This window comes from Nelumbo nucifera, chromosome 4 (genome assembly GCF_055504915.1).
Source record: "Nelumbo nucifera cultivar China Antique chromosome 4, China Antique-T2T, whole genome shotgun sequence".
Lineage (NCBI taxonomy): Eukaryota > Viridiplantae > Streptophyta > Magnoliopsida > Proteales > Nelumbonaceae > Nelumbo > Nelumbo nucifera.
The window spans coordinates 24,215,238-24,230,563 of NC_142652.1; the positions used below are offsets into that span (position 1 = coordinate 24,215,238).

The 15,326-nt window shown below is 37.8% G+C and overlaps 1 protein-coding gene across 6 annotated transcripts in view; it reads left to right on the forward strand.

The window, feature by feature from the left end:
* Positions 1-15,073, forward strand: part of LOC104603126 (histone acetyltransferase HAC1-like) — a 38,648-nt gene extending 23,575 nt beyond the window's left edge. For 4 of the 6 annotated variants that reach the window (XM_088902560.1, XM_088902558.1, XM_088902559.1 and 1 more), the window contains 9 exons: positions 851-979; positions 2,102-2,302; positions 2,412-2,554; positions 2,647-2,953; positions 3,480-3,619; positions 12,050-12,128; positions 12,307-12,696; positions 13,958-14,175; positions 14,266-15,072. In XM_088902560.1, the coding sequence (XP_088758686.1) occupies positions 851-979; positions 2,102-2,302; positions 2,412-2,554; positions 2,647-2,953; positions 3,480-3,619; positions 12,050-12,128; positions 12,307-12,696; positions 13,958-14,175; positions 14,266-14,380 (1,722 nt within the window). In that variant the 3' untranslated portion in view covers positions 14,381-15,072. Of the gene's footprint in view, positions 1-850; positions 980-2,101; positions 2,303-2,411; positions 2,555-2,646; positions 2,954-3,479; positions 3,620-12,049; positions 12,129-12,306; positions 12,697-13,957; positions 14,176-14,265 lie in introns of all 6 variants that reach the window. The other 2 variants (XR_016085199.1, XM_088902562.1) reach the window with 2 other exon arrangements.
* The last annotated feature ends 253 nt before the right edge of the window (positions 15,074-15,326 follow it).

Here is a 15,326-nt window from a genome sequence, read left to right on the forward strand (position 1 = left end):
TATGTAGGAAATTCATTTAGACATACCTTCTGACCATTGCTCACATACTCAGCAGCTTTGACGGAATGAAGACTATCCTTCATTACTTCCTCTTATACCCACTTTAAGTTTCTTACGTGGACCAGCCCCACATAAACAGAAGAGAGAAGATTTTTTGTAATATGTACAACCTCTGATTCTTTGGACCCTTTATAGGTCTAAACATGCTGGTATTCTTATCCTTCCAAGTTCCAAGAGAGCCTTGAGGAAATTGTTCTGAAAGGACCCCTTGGTTGACATTCCTTCTTTGAGAATCAATGTTTGTTATTTTTGTTGAGATTGTTTGGGGCAAGGGCCCTTTTGTCTTTTCATGTTCTTTTGTATTTGGGCGCCCATATGAGGTTTCTTGTAATCTTTCTCTCATAGTATAAATCTCATGTTTGAGAGAGTGAACAGTAACACTCTCTCCTCCATTTGTTGCCCTTTTTTCCTCTCTCCTCCATTTCTTGTTTTCTTTCTCAACAACACCCTAGATATTGCAAGTATTTTCATGACTTTTTATCTTACTCCCTAATAGTTTACCGTAAAAGCATAGTGTTTGGATATGGGAAGAGATACTTGTAATATATGCTTTCTGGATTTTGGAAACTGAACGGTCATATTGGTGCCTCTCATATAAGCATTTGTACCAGTATCAATATCTGGTCAACCTAGCATGTCTATGTTTTGAGTTAGTCCATAGTTATGGTAGTTGATTTTTTTTCCTCTTTATCATTTGCACAAGATTCTTGATGTGAAAATGCTAGCATGCTTCATAGGCAACTAATGAAGCAGTGTCTATTTATATTGTTGTTTGTTGCCCACTTACCAGGTACCTGGAGCAGAAAATCTCATTGTCAGAGTGGTTTCATCTATTGAGAAGATATTGGCAGTGAAGCAGTGTTTTCTAGATTTCTTTCATGAAGAAAACTATCCAGTGGAATTCCCGTATAGGTCAAAGGTGAGAACTGAAATTATACTTTAAATGCGAATACCATGTAATCAAATTCCTTTCCCATCCTTTTTAGAGTATTAATAGGGTTTTGGTCTCTTAGTTAACCCAATATAATGATGCCATGTGGCAGGAGGAAACCCATGTTTACTTACTAATCCCAACTTTTTTTTCCACTAAAAAAGGCAAGGAAGTCTAAGGAAAATTGGAAAAAGAAATTTCTATCTGGGTATCATTGCATTTCCACCTTCTTCCTTGGATTTGAGAACCAATCTCTTCCAGTCAGCATTCATTTTGGCCCAATTTAGGTGTTTTCTTGCCTTGCCAAACAATAGATATTTGTAAATCTAAAAATTAGCATGCAGTGCATACCCTTCCATTTTATCTTTCATGTTTCTTTAGAACCATAACATAGAAAAACTATGGTTGTGGGGGAAGAAGTGAAAAAGGAGATAGAAAAACTCTATGTCAGGATTGTGGATGAACAAATGGGAAAGAATTAGAGAGAATTTATTCTCTGGATTGAAGAATAACAAACAGAGGCTTCTTCATGAACATCCTGTCATCTTTTCATCTTTGGCAAGAGGACTACTGTCTTCACCCCTGCAAGAATCAGGCCGCCATATAGAAATGGGGAAGAAAGGAGAATGTTGATTTTCTGTTAATGTTTCTTTTATTATTTCCAGAAAAAAATTACATTTGTATTCTTTGAGATATTAATCTTGCAATTGTAGACTTCTTTTTTATGAGTGAAGTATAGTGTACTACTCAAAAGGAGGGAGAGCTTCTCCCAAAAGGTAATTACAAAGGATTGCCTTTGGACAGAAACAGTCCAGAAAAGCTATACAAATAGTATTGCCTGTATAATATGAATCTACTATTTATTCATTTACAAAATCAAACAAAAAGAATTCTTCCCATTGATCTGTGATCTGCTCCTTTGATACGGCTGAAAACTCCTTCAGAGTGTTAGCCCATTGAATCATACAAAGCTCTATCTTGCCAATATATATATATATATATATATATGTATGTATATATATTTATTTGAGTCTGTTGTCTACTTCCCTGTTGCGTAGGTACCCGAGGAAGGGATTCTGATAAAGACAATATTATATTTCTCCATTGTAGGTTATTCTCTTATTTCAGAAGATTGAAGGAGTAGACATATGCCTGTTTGGGATGTGTGTCCAGGAGTTCAGTTCAGAATGCTATTACCCCAATCAACGTTGTGTCTATCTTGCATATCTTGATTCTGTTAAGTACTTCAGGCCCGAGACAAAAACTGTGACTGGAGAAGCTCTTCGTACCTTTGTTTACCATGAGATATTGGTAAAAACTTCTTCCCTTTACCTGATGAATCCTCTATGAACTGCACCTTTTTTAGCTTCCTTTTTACACCATACACATGGCCTCTTTTTAACTGTGTTCTCTTTATCAGATAGGATATCTGGATTATTGCAAGAAACGGGGTTTCACTAGCTGCTATATATGGGCTTGCCCGCCTTTGAAAGGAGAAGATTTTATTCTATACTTCCATCCAGAGATACAGAAGGTGCCAAAGACTGACAAGCTGCGGGAATGGTCTCTCTCTTCCCCGTTCCCCCTCAGAAAAAAACTATGTATCTGAATGTGTGTACATATGTGCTTAACTGTAACTCTCTGAAAATGTGCAGGTATTTAATGATGCTAAGAAAAGCAGCTGAAGAAAACATTGTTGTTAGCATCACTAATTTATATAACCATTTCTTTGTGCCACCTGGTGAATGTAAGGCCAAGGTAACAGCTACTCGTTTGCCATATTTTGATGGTGACTTTTGGCCAGGTGCAGCTGAGGATATTTTAAGAAATCTAGATCTAGAAAAAGGTATAGGGCACCTACAGAGAAAGGGAAAGAAGTTTGTATCCAGAAGGGTTCTAAAAGCTATGCGCCAGACTGATGTTTCTGGAAGTGCTGCCAAGGATATTCTGCTAATGAAAAAAGTAAATACATCAAGCATTTTCTTTTCCATTCTTTGTGTTTCTTTAACTAAAGATATTCAATATAAATACCATTGCCCTTTTTTTTATTGGTACCAATACCATTGACTTTATGTCCTACAACATGCATGCAAAGAAGCTTGTTGATTTGACCATCCAAACTTTGTCAGGATATGAGCATGCAAAGAAACTCGTTTTGCATGGTGCAATTACGAATGAAGTACAAAATAGTAACATTTATACAAATAAAACACTTTCATTCATGACAACTTTGTAAATCTGACTAATTTTAACACTTAAATTCTGGTAACAATAATGTGCCTTTTAGTAATGAAAGCATCTTTTTGTGATTCTTCTCTCTATGGGTTGCCATTAATTGGTGGTCTCCCATCTTATCTTTTTTGTTTTCTAGTAGGATTGCATGCTGTCTCATTGCAGCTACTTTAGTTTTCAATTATTTAGTCCTTTCTTTTACCTTTTTCTTGGAAATGTAATCAACTAATTCTTTTCCCATCTTATGATGCTATAGCTTGGTGAAACCATCTTCCCAATTAGAGAAGACTTTATTGTGGTCCAACTGCAGTTAGCTTGCACACACTGCAGTGATATGATAATATCTGGAAGGCAATGGATATGCAACCTGTGCAAAAATTTTCAGCTCTGTGATAAGTATGTTCTTTTTTTTTTTCTGATAGGTAACTTGTAACCTGTATCGTTAAAGAATTAAAGAATGATATGTACAAAACATTCATACCATGTGTTATGCTGGCATCTACCACCTACCACCTAACCTTTTTCATACTATTACAAAGTCATTCAAATGATTGTTTCCCAAAATGATTAGTATGCTCTTGTTTCCCCCTTTTTTTGGAATGGGTGAACTTCTCTTCTTATTTTTCTGTTTTTTACCACAAAAAGTTAAATCATTTTCAGTAGCTTTGGTGACTCTAATTACAATGTGATTTTGCTGATAACCCATTATTTACAAGTGGAGATCATATTATCTTGCATTTTCATTTATGCATTTAAGAGTTAATGCATTCTCTAGAGAGTGGTCTTATTTATTAAGAACATATTGAAGTTGATATAGGAAGGCATATAGAGGGCAAATGAGCTTAACATTAGAAAGCTGGTTATTGAGTGCGATTCAAAATTGATGATAATCTGGCTGCAAAAGGAGGAAAGCGAGTTTTGGTACTATGCTAATGAAAGAAGGAAGTTTAAATGGCTGACCCAGGGTATGGAAATAAAATTGTAGTTGGTGAAGAGAAGTGCTAATTCTTTTGCTGATACACTTGCTAAGCAAGGGGTGGGAAGAGATGGAATGTTTTGGGCACTGGTGTAATTCTGAATAGTTTCTTTGGGGAAGGGTTAAGAGAGTTTACCTCTCCCCTTGCTTCTTATACCATCTTGTATCCTTTTAATGTTCGTTGATAAAATTGTGTTGTTATTGATAAAAAAAAGTTGATATAGGAGAGAGAACAGGTTTAATAATGCTTATTCAAAATCTATCAAATAATTCAACAAACAGGTTGGTGAGAGAGTTCTTATTTTTTTTCTTTTTTTTTTGGGGGGGGGTAAAATGTTTAAGGGGTGGTGAGAAAATGTTTGATAAGAATGGCAGGATGAGATAAGAGTGTGGAAGGGTTCTTGTTTTTGGTTGATCTGTTTGGGGACTCCATGTTTCGTTTTGTGTTATGTTTGGAGGGGATGATGGTTGATAAAGTTCAGACCTGCACTAGAATTCTGCTAGAAATAGTATTAGAGGAAGATTAGAGGAGATAGAAGAGAGAAGAAGAGAAGAGAAGGGGAAGGAGAAAACTGGTTCGAACAAGAGAGAAAAGTCACTCTCTCTAGTCGGCCAGGTTATATTTATATGTTTCTATTAAATACAACAAAAGACTATTATGTCCCTACTTAAGTGTGGGACACATCACTTAACATAAACATTAAACATCAGCTTAAACATAAATAGAAAGACTAAACTACCCCTATACAATCGACACTAACACTCCCCCTCAAGCTGGTGAGTATATATCATATAGTCCCAACTTGTTACATATGTAGTCCACTCTTCCCCGACTCAACCCTTTGGTGAACAAGTCTGCCCATTGACTTCCTGTGTTAACATATGCAGTATCTATCACTCCACTAAGCACCTTCTCTCTCACAAAGTGACAGTCAACTTCTATATGCTTTGTTCTCTCATGAAACATTGGATTAGAAGAGATGTGGACTGTAGCTTGGTTGTCACAATAAAGCTTCATTGGAGTGTTAATTGAATATCCCATCTCCTGTAGAAGATTTTTCAATCACACTAGTTTACAAGTTTTATGTGCCATGGCTCTGTATTCAGCTTCTACACTGCTTCTTGCCACAATTGTTTGTTTCTTACTTTTCCATGTCACAAAATTACCCCTAAGAAAAGTACAATAACATGTAGTGGACCTTCTGTCAAATATAGAACCATCCCAATCAACATCAGCGTATCCCTCTATTTCAAGATTTCCTCAACTCTTGTATATCAAGCCACGACTAGGAGATCCCTTCAAATACCTTACAATCCTTAGAACTACATCCCAATGTGGAACCTGAGGTTTCTGCATAAATTGACTCACCACACTAATTGCAAATGAAATATATGGCCGAGTAATGGTTAGGTAGTTTAGCTTACTCACCAACCGCCTATACCTTCTAGGATCTTCAAACTCCTCACCCATATCATTGCTCAACTTGGTATTTGGTTCCATAGGTGTTTTCAACTGGTTTGGCACCTAACAATCCTGTCTCCAACAAATCAAGAACATACTTCCTCCGGCACAAATTAATACCATGCTTAGACCTTGCTACTTATATTCCCATGAAATATTTTAATTTACCAAGGTCTTTTGTTTGAAAGCGCTATTGCAGAAAGGTCTTTAGCCTATCAATCCCCAATCTATCACTGCCGGTAATGACAACATCATCCACATATACCACCAGTAAGATCTCCCTAACATGCGAATCATGGCTAAATACTGAGTGATCAACCTGACACTGTTTCATACCAAACTTCTTTATCACTTCATTGAGTCTACCAAACCACACACGAGGGGACTGTTTAAGTCCATAAATGACCTTCTTTAGTCTGCACACCTTACCCCCTGAGCAACAAACCCCAGTGGTTGCTCCATATAGACCTCCTCAAGGAGATCACCATGTAAAAAGGCATTTTTGATGTCAAGTTGAAACAGAGGCCAATCATACATAGCAACTAGAGATATTAAAGCACAAACGAAACCAATTTTAGCAATAGGAGAGGTCTCCGTATAGTCAATACCATATGTTTGGGAATAGCCTTTGGCAACCAGTCGAGCTTTCAATCTCTCTACATTACCATTAGGTAAATACTTAACAATGTATACCCACTTATAACCCACAACATGCTGAGATACCACGTGTGATTATGAGCCAAAGCTGAGAGTTCTTCTTCCATTGCATGGCGCCACCTTGGAGAGGCAAGGGCTTCCTGGACATCCGTAGGAACCGAAATAAAAGACAACAGAGGAACAAACTGACGATGGGAAGCAGTGACTTAAAAGGCGCAAATAGGCGCTCAGGCGAAGCGTATTTTAGGGTAGGCGCCTCGCCTAGGTCCTAGGCGCAGCCCATTCAAAAGGTGCATGCCTGGTGCGCCTAGGCATGCGCCTTTTGAAAATTTGCTGCTTTTTCCTTTTTTTTTTGAGTCTAGCCGTTGGGCCAAGGGCTCCACCCCCGGACCCCTGAGGCCAGCCCAAATAAGTCCATGTTAGGGTCTTAAATTCTTAGATTTCACACAAAAAATAATAATTTTATGGTTTTAATTGCTTTTAAGAAGATATTTTATCAAGATGAATGAATGGACAACATTACCAAATAGGGGATTCATTCTCGAAATTTGGTAATGTTGTCCATTCATTCATCTTAATAAAATATCTTCTTAAAAGCAATTAAAACTATAAAATTATTATTTTTTGTGTGAAATCTAAGAATTTAAGACCCTAACATGGACTTGTTTGGGCTTGCCTCAAGGGGCATGGCACAAAGGCGGCTCGTAGAATTAGGAATGTAATATGTCACATTAGCTACTTGATGCAATTGAGAAAAAAAAGAGATTGTGGGTTTTATATGCTTGAAAATTTTTTATATGTTTGATTTCATTTTTAAATTCTCATTTGAATATGCTTTACATATTATATTTATGTGTTTTAATTTTAGATAATAGGTTTTTTAAAACTTAAGTTAATATTTTTATTAATACTATGTTTTATAATTTTTTGAATTTTTAGCTTTTTTTTTAAATTGTGTGCCTTGCCTCAAAAAGGCGTGCGCCTCGCCTTGCGCTTTTAAAACACTGTTGGGAAGCAAAAAGGTGAGATACAAAAACATAATTGGAAATGATGAAGTGTACAACTGCGTTTACCTTTCCGCAAGGCAATAAGAAGATCAAGGTTAGAAACAAGAGGTGGAGCTGGTGGGGGGACAACTAACGGATCTGTCGATGGTGAAGAAGCTGGAGGAGCTGGTACATGTCGTTGATGCGTACACTTGGCGGATGGGTGGTCGTTCAACAGGAAGTTGCACTGGAGGCGAAGACTTAGTCACAACCAGAACAAGTGGGATGGGGTCCTCAACAGGAACTGGAAGAGGAGGAGGTGAGGTAGAAGAAGAGACATCACCGGACCTAGAAAAAACAGAATAAATTCAAAGAAAGTAACATCAAGGCACACAAAGGAATGTTGAGAACTGGGGTTATAACACTTATACCCTTTCTAGGTTTGGAAATAGCCAAGGAAGGTACACTTGGTGGATTGTGCATCTAATTTGTCCACTCCAGGTTCAAGATTATGAACAAAACATACACACCCAAAAACCCTAGGAGTAAGGGGAAAAGGAGACAAGGTAGAAAACAAAGTGGTGAAAGGAGAATGACCTTCAAGGATGGGCGTGGGCATCTGGTTAATGAGGAAAGAAGATTTAAGCACAATACCACTCCAAAAATGTTTGAGTACATTCATATGATGCAAAAGGGACCACGCAGTTTCCAAAAGATGGTAGTTTTTTCTCTCAGCCACCCCATTTTGCTAAGGTGTATAGGCACATGAAGTTTGATGGATAATGCCATGTTGTTCCAAATACTTTTGAAACGGTGCATAAAAGTATTTGTGACCATTATTAGAACGAAGAATCTTAATGTGTATACCAAATTGGTTGCGCATTTCAGCATAAAGTTTTTGGAAAATGGAAACAATTCACTCATTTCTTTCATTAGGTAAATCCATGTCATCCTTGAATAATCATTAACAAAAATAACAAAGTATTTGTAACCATTGTATGACACTATTTTATTTGGACCCCAAATATTTGAATGAGCTAAAGAAAAAGGACTCGACATACGATTATCAACCCTAGGACTAAAGGGAACATGGGTGATGTTTCCCCAATTGACAGGACTCGCAATCCAAAACAGAAAGACGATTCAACAACGGAATAAGTGACTTCAGTGCTTTAAGCGATGGATGACCAAGTCTACAGTGCCACTAAAGAGGAGAAAGAGATGTCTGAAGAGCTATTGACGAACCAACACCACCATCAAGATAATACAGTCCACCAGCTTCACGCCCTCCACCAATCTTCATCACTGTCTTGAGATCCTGAAAAACACAAGAAGAGGGGTAAAAGGTGATAGAGCAATTAAGAGACTTGGTTAGCTTACTAACGGACATAAGATTAAAAGAGAATTTGGGAACATACAAAACTGAGGACAGGGATAAAGGGTTTATGCCAACATTACCAACACCACAAATGGAGGATGCGGAACCATTAGCAAGGGTAACAAAATGTGATGTGGAACACTGTCAAAGGGAGGAAAACATACCTCGAGTCCCAGTCATAATGATCGGAAGCTCTAGAGTTGATAATCCATGAGGTGGGTTTGGATGCCAGACAAGCCATACCTGAATGTGCGAGAGTAGATGTATTCTGTTGAGAGGTGGCCTGGATAAACCGCTCATACTCATCACGTGGGACACTCATCATCTCCTTTCCGGAGACATCCGTAGATGTAGAAGGCATCTGAACAGGTTGTTGGATATCCTGTCTAGAGCTACCATCACTGCATGATTTGCCCAAGTTGAAGGTGGGCCATGCAAATCATAAGAAAAGTTAATAGTGTGTGCCCTTCCATACCACAATGTGTACACCTCGGACCATTACTACGTCCTCTGCCACGAGTTCCCCCTTAATCTCGATCTCCAACACGTCGACCACCACAACTATACATGGGTTCACCACCACCACAACGACCATACATGGATCCACTGCTACCACTACGATCGGGCTGAACTCCCCGATCTCCACCTCTAACACCACGGCCTCCCCCTCTCATCACTGCAAAGGTAGACCTGTCAAAGATATTAGAATTCTCTATGGGCCCAACAGAAATCCTTCGAAGATGGGCAAACACCTCTTCTAGAGCTGACCCTCCTGGTATCTATGCTCTCATTGGTTCATATTCAGATTTCAGCCCTACTAAAAATCTGGTCACATCTAGTTGTTCTCTCTGTTGTTGCTGAATCTTAACATCAGAAGTGAGGGGATGGTACACATTCAACTCATTACGAAGGTTCCTCATGCTAGCATAGTACTCCTCAAGATTCTGATTACCTTGTTGCAGATTAAAGTACTCTTGATAAAGCTGATACACTTTAGTAGTATTGTGTTGTCCCGAGTAAAATTTCTTGGCATGGTCCCAAATCTCCTTGGCTGTATCTAGGAACATAAAATTCACACTGATCTTGGGTTCCATACTATTCCATAACCAGGTCATAATCTGTGCATCTTCTTGTTCCCAATGACCCAATCACTATACTCCTGAGAGCTAGTGGGAGGTTTTTCTTCTTTTACATGCTTCACTTTCTTCTTAGCTCTAAGAAAGACCTCTACAGATTTCGCCCAAGGCACATAATTCTCCCCATTCAACTTGATAGAAGTCATCTGAACATTCAGGTAGTCAGTGGGAACCATAACACTAGATTTGTATTCACTACTGTCTCCCATATCTGAATTCCCTTTTTTTTTCGTATATCAAACTTCTAAATCAGTTTTCACTACACTGCACACTAGTGAAACCACTAACAATCACAATTTTCAGCAATACCCATCACTGATTTCTTCACTTTCAGCACCATAAAACTACCACACAACTACCTGAATACACACCATAGCACTAGCAACTCACCAACCACTCGGTTCACACTGAAACACACATATAGCCCACCTATTTGATCACCAAAAACCAACCTGACATTCAACTGTCCACTGCACCACCTAAAACAGCCCCCTTCGTACCACCGATTAGAGGGCTTCCTACAAACCACCACAAACACCCACTAAACCACTGACAGGAGGCATGAAAACCTCCAAAGGGAAAGGGTGATCACTCCTTTTCAGCCCATTTCCCTATCTCCAACGGATGATGAAGAAAACTGTAAAACCCTAGGCTGAATGGCGATAGAATAGAATTCTGGGCAGATCTGATTTTGTCACAGTGGCTCTGATACCATGATAAAGTTCAGACCTGCACTAGAATTCTGTTAGAAATAGTATTAGAGGAAGATTAGAGGAGATAGGAGAGAGAAGAAGAGAAGGGAAGAGAAGAAAGGAGGAGAAAACTGGTTTGAACAAAAGAGAAAAGTTACTCTCTTTAGTCGGCTAGGTTATATTTATATGTTTCTATTAAATAAAACAAAAGACTATTATGTCCCTACTTAAGTATGGGACACATCACTTAACATAAACATTAAACATCAGCTTAAACATAAATAGAAAGACTAAACTACCCCTATACAGTCGACACTAACAATGGTATAGGGGCAATTGTTTCTTTTATTTTGTTGGATTTTGTTGCTGGTTATTGGTGTTGTTTATATGTAAAGTGGGGTGGTCTTTGGCTGGGTCTGTCTCGGCAATGCCTTATTTTATAGTTATCTGCCTTTTTCTTTTCTTTTTTTTTCTGATTGGATGCCTTTTTCTTCTTTTCATAATTTTCTTTACTATAAAATGACTGTTGTTTTCTTTTGCTAACAGTATCCCTTCATTGCAGACTGATATGGAGCCTAAGAACCTTATACTTCTCAATTTTGTCTCATTACAAAAGTTACCAACTTGGAATTCTTGGTTGGGATTTTTAAAAACTAAGGCATTTGTGAAGGACTGAAGTTATACTAATCTTATTTAAACTCAAATAGAACTAAAAAGGAATAAATAAACGAAGTGGATATCACCACTAAACAATCAATGACATAAAGTAGAAGATGGATTCTGTGGCAAGATGAATTCTAGTGCTTTTATCCGGAAGAGTGAGAATGTTTTACTCAATATGTGCAGTCAGGTGGATCATATAGTTTTTAGTTTACTACTACCTTTTGATCTATAGATAGCTCTTGCTTTGTGCCCAAGGAAATTTAGACTGACATGGAAATTGCACTCTGCCACATTGGTGATATTCTGATGTTCTCCATAGACTTGATAAATTTGAAAGATGCCTTTATCAACTATAGAGAACCCAAAGCAAGGATGTCTTGGAATTTGGCAGTTTAGAATAGGGTAAGTGTCTTTGTTTGTTTGTTTCCCATGTTGTTATCTATCCTAGAAGGTTTGCTCATCTTTATTATCCCTTCTTTTTATTTTGTTCAAATATCTGATATATCTTATTTAAACTGTATTTTGTGGACAAGTTACATTTACCTTCTAAATCTGCTTTATTGGACTTGCTCTTCATTTCTTGCTACTTGCTGATTATGCTTGTCTGTGTTTTAATGCCTTCTATTTTCAGCATGAGATAATTGTTTTGTTGTTTTTCACCACTCAAAACGTTTTCTTCTTCACATTGCTCACTTATAACTTATATTACTATTCTCTTTTGATTGGTCCACAACTTCATAATGATATCAAAAGCTACTAGTTCTACAAAGTTTGTTTTGGATCTCTATTGCTAGCTGTATGAATGAGTTGCCCAAGAAGTTCTTGAATGGTACTTTGATATTTAGATTCTAATTATTCTGGTTTTTGTCATTCTAGGTGTCATGATGCAGAGCAAAACCTGGATGAGATGAATAGGCACCCTATCAATTCCAAGGAAAAGCATGCCCTCACTCAGGTGTTTCCTAAGCTAAAATTTATTTTGTAAAGATTTTCTACACTAAATTCTAGTTCTCAATAAGTTCCCCAATAAATTAATTCTGAGTTTCTAATTATCTCGAGTCTATCTTTGCTTTTAATCTACGTCATTCAAGTAGGAGTGGCATTTTATTAGTTATTTTGTTGATCCTTTCCAGGTGGAGGTTAATGATGTTCCCCTTCATACCGAGGATAAGGATGACATCCTAGATAATGAGTTGTTTGAGAATAGGCAGACTTTTTTGAGCTTCTGTCAGGGAAACCATTACCAATATGATACACTCCGTCGGGCCAAACATTCCACAATGATGATATTGTACCATTTCCACAATCCAGCTGTGCCTGCTGTCATTGCTACTTGCAGCATTTGCTATAAAGATATTGAGGCTGGACAGGGATGGCATTGTGAGGTCTGTTCTGATTATGATGTGTGTGCTGTATGCTATCAGAAGGAAGTGGTTGATCATAATCATAAGTTGATAAAACATCCTTCCATGGCTAATCATAAAATAAAGAACAGAGAGGTTCGGAAGAGAAAGGCTTTGCAGGTATATTCTCCTCTAGCTTTGGAATTTAGAATTCTTTGTTCCTCATTTATTTACTACTTATTTGTTATTCTAGTCAAGGTATCTATACCTAGGCACCAGACAGTAGTTTTGTTGGGAAAACTGTACGTACCAATTAGGGGTACAAGTAAGGCCAGGTTAGGTCAACCCTAACCCAACCCAACCCTAACCCTAACCAACCCAAAATTTTTGGGTTGGGTTGGGATCAGGTTTGCCCAACTTCTCTACTTCCTTTTGCCAAATGTTCTTATTTCCTACACTCGGGTTGAGGTTGATTCAGTTTTAGCATTGTCATATGTAAAAGGACGTAATCGGTTTTAGCATATGTACATACATGCATATAGATAGGTAGGATCCATGCATGCATGCATATATACATAAGTACTTAAATAAATGTTTACATGATATTTTACATATAAATATGAAGCTAAGTCGGGTTTGGGTTGGCCAAGGCCTCAACTCTAACCCAACCCAAGAGGCAAAGATTAAGTCATGTTCATACTTTTCAACCTGACTTTTTCGGGTTGGGTTTGGGGTAACTCAACCTAAGTTGCAGCCCTAGTACCAATAGAACGTAGGTGCATAATTAGAGATGAAACAATGACAAGGTATAGCTCTTATTCTTCTTTTCCTGGATGCTGAGTGCTGACAAATAAGGCCCTCTCAGGTTTCAGTAAGGGAGACTTGAACAGAAATCTGTTGAAAATACTTCACTCATTGCCAATTGATCCTCAGCCTGCATAGAAGTAGACTGGGGCATATATTATCAGGCTTGGATTAAAAGTATGCATGTATTTTCTTGTCTGAGTGTTCCATTGGTTCATCTGGTTCAGATTAAGGTTCATATTTTGAAACTCACAACCGTTTTGCAAACCTGGTTTCCTAGGGGTACGCTTCTACTTCGGTTCTCTACAGTCTGTGGCTTTGAGCTGTTGATTCACTGGTGCAGAGGTTAATCTATTAAAATGTCAATGGAATATGATTGTTTATAATGAGTGATACACTATTAGTAGCAGGCATAGCATGGGAGAGATAGTAATCAGCATATTTTTGTGCACTTACTTTTGCTTGTTCATGGTTGATTCACTGTTAAGAACAAGCTTTTAGGAGAATCTAGGTATCACCTTTACTTTAGAAACATATCTCTTCTAGAAACTGATTCTTTGTAAAGGATAACAGTAGTCCCTTTTTAGGCCGATCACCTTGTATATTCTGTGTAAAGCAATTGGATTTGTTTCTGTAGATGAGGAAGTTGCTGGATGTTCTCATGCATGCTTCTCGATGTGCCATCAATCATTGCAATTATCCGAATTGTGATAAAATAAAAAAACTGTTCTGCCATAGTAAATATTGCAAGACCCGTGCCACTGGAGGCTGTGGACACTGCAAGAAGACTTGGTTCCTCCTGAGGTTACATTCTCGGAATTGCAGACGGATGGAATGCCCTGTACCACGTTGCATGTGTGTATAATGCTTGTCTTTAAGTTTTTATTATCTATTTGCCTTTTTCAAAGTTGTTAGTAGATTCTCTATTAATTGCTATATTTGCAGAGATATAAGAAATCACATGAAGAGGCTTCAGTTGCAAGTGGATTCTCGACGAAGGGCTGCAGTTACAGAGCCAGTGAGACGGCAAGAATCTGAAGTTGCAGTATACTGTAGATAACCTTAAGTGTACAGTCAACAATGGGATGATCACTTGCAACATCTACAATGACAACAATTGTACAATTAGGTCAACGGATGGCATTTGAGGAGCAATAAAACCATAGTTGCAAATACTTGGTAAAACTAAAAATAAATTTGTAAAATATAATTCATTTTCCCATTCTCTTTCTTTGACCAGACAGCATACTTCTTTCTTTGCACGGGGGTGGGGGAGGAAGGACTTTTTCTCTCATTTCAAAATGCAATTACCATCTGGTTGCTTAACTATAGTCAGCATTCGGCAGTAACAACTGTACAGGTGGCAGGAGCCATCCCCTGCTTTCAGTAAATAGGATATGGGGTTTTGTAGTTCCAGTACCTTTGTCACACAACCAAGTTCATCTGAGTTCCAGTAACCTTGTTGAATGGATGTGAGGTGATTGATTGATTATAGCATCCTCTGATACTTTAGTTTCGTTTCCTGATCACATTTTGTAAATGTTTGTCATAGCTGTCTAATCATCTTCTGAACAGATACTGGCATTCTGTAAAAGAGTTTATTAGTTTGATCATCAAAGAATAAAAAAAAGTTGTATCATTGCTTTTCTGAAATGCTGCCAACCATAAATACATTCTTGAATTCTCAATTATGATACAGCATATAGGCTTAGATCCATCTTTAATCCTGTGTAGAGACCTGTATAAATAATTAGATGCCTAGGGAAAAGTTTGTTCGAATTCATATGCTAAGGTTGACCCAAATTCAATAGATTTATAATTGGATTAAATATGGTTTGACACAAATGTCCTGTATATGCCTGTGGATGTATGATGCCAAAAGTTGTCTTGGCTTCACATACAGACCATGTTGAAAAATCTAATCCATTTATTTTCCTCCTTCCCCACTCTCTTCTTGTGCACTCAATTAGTATGATATCTTGATAACAGGAAGTTACAAAAGCGTC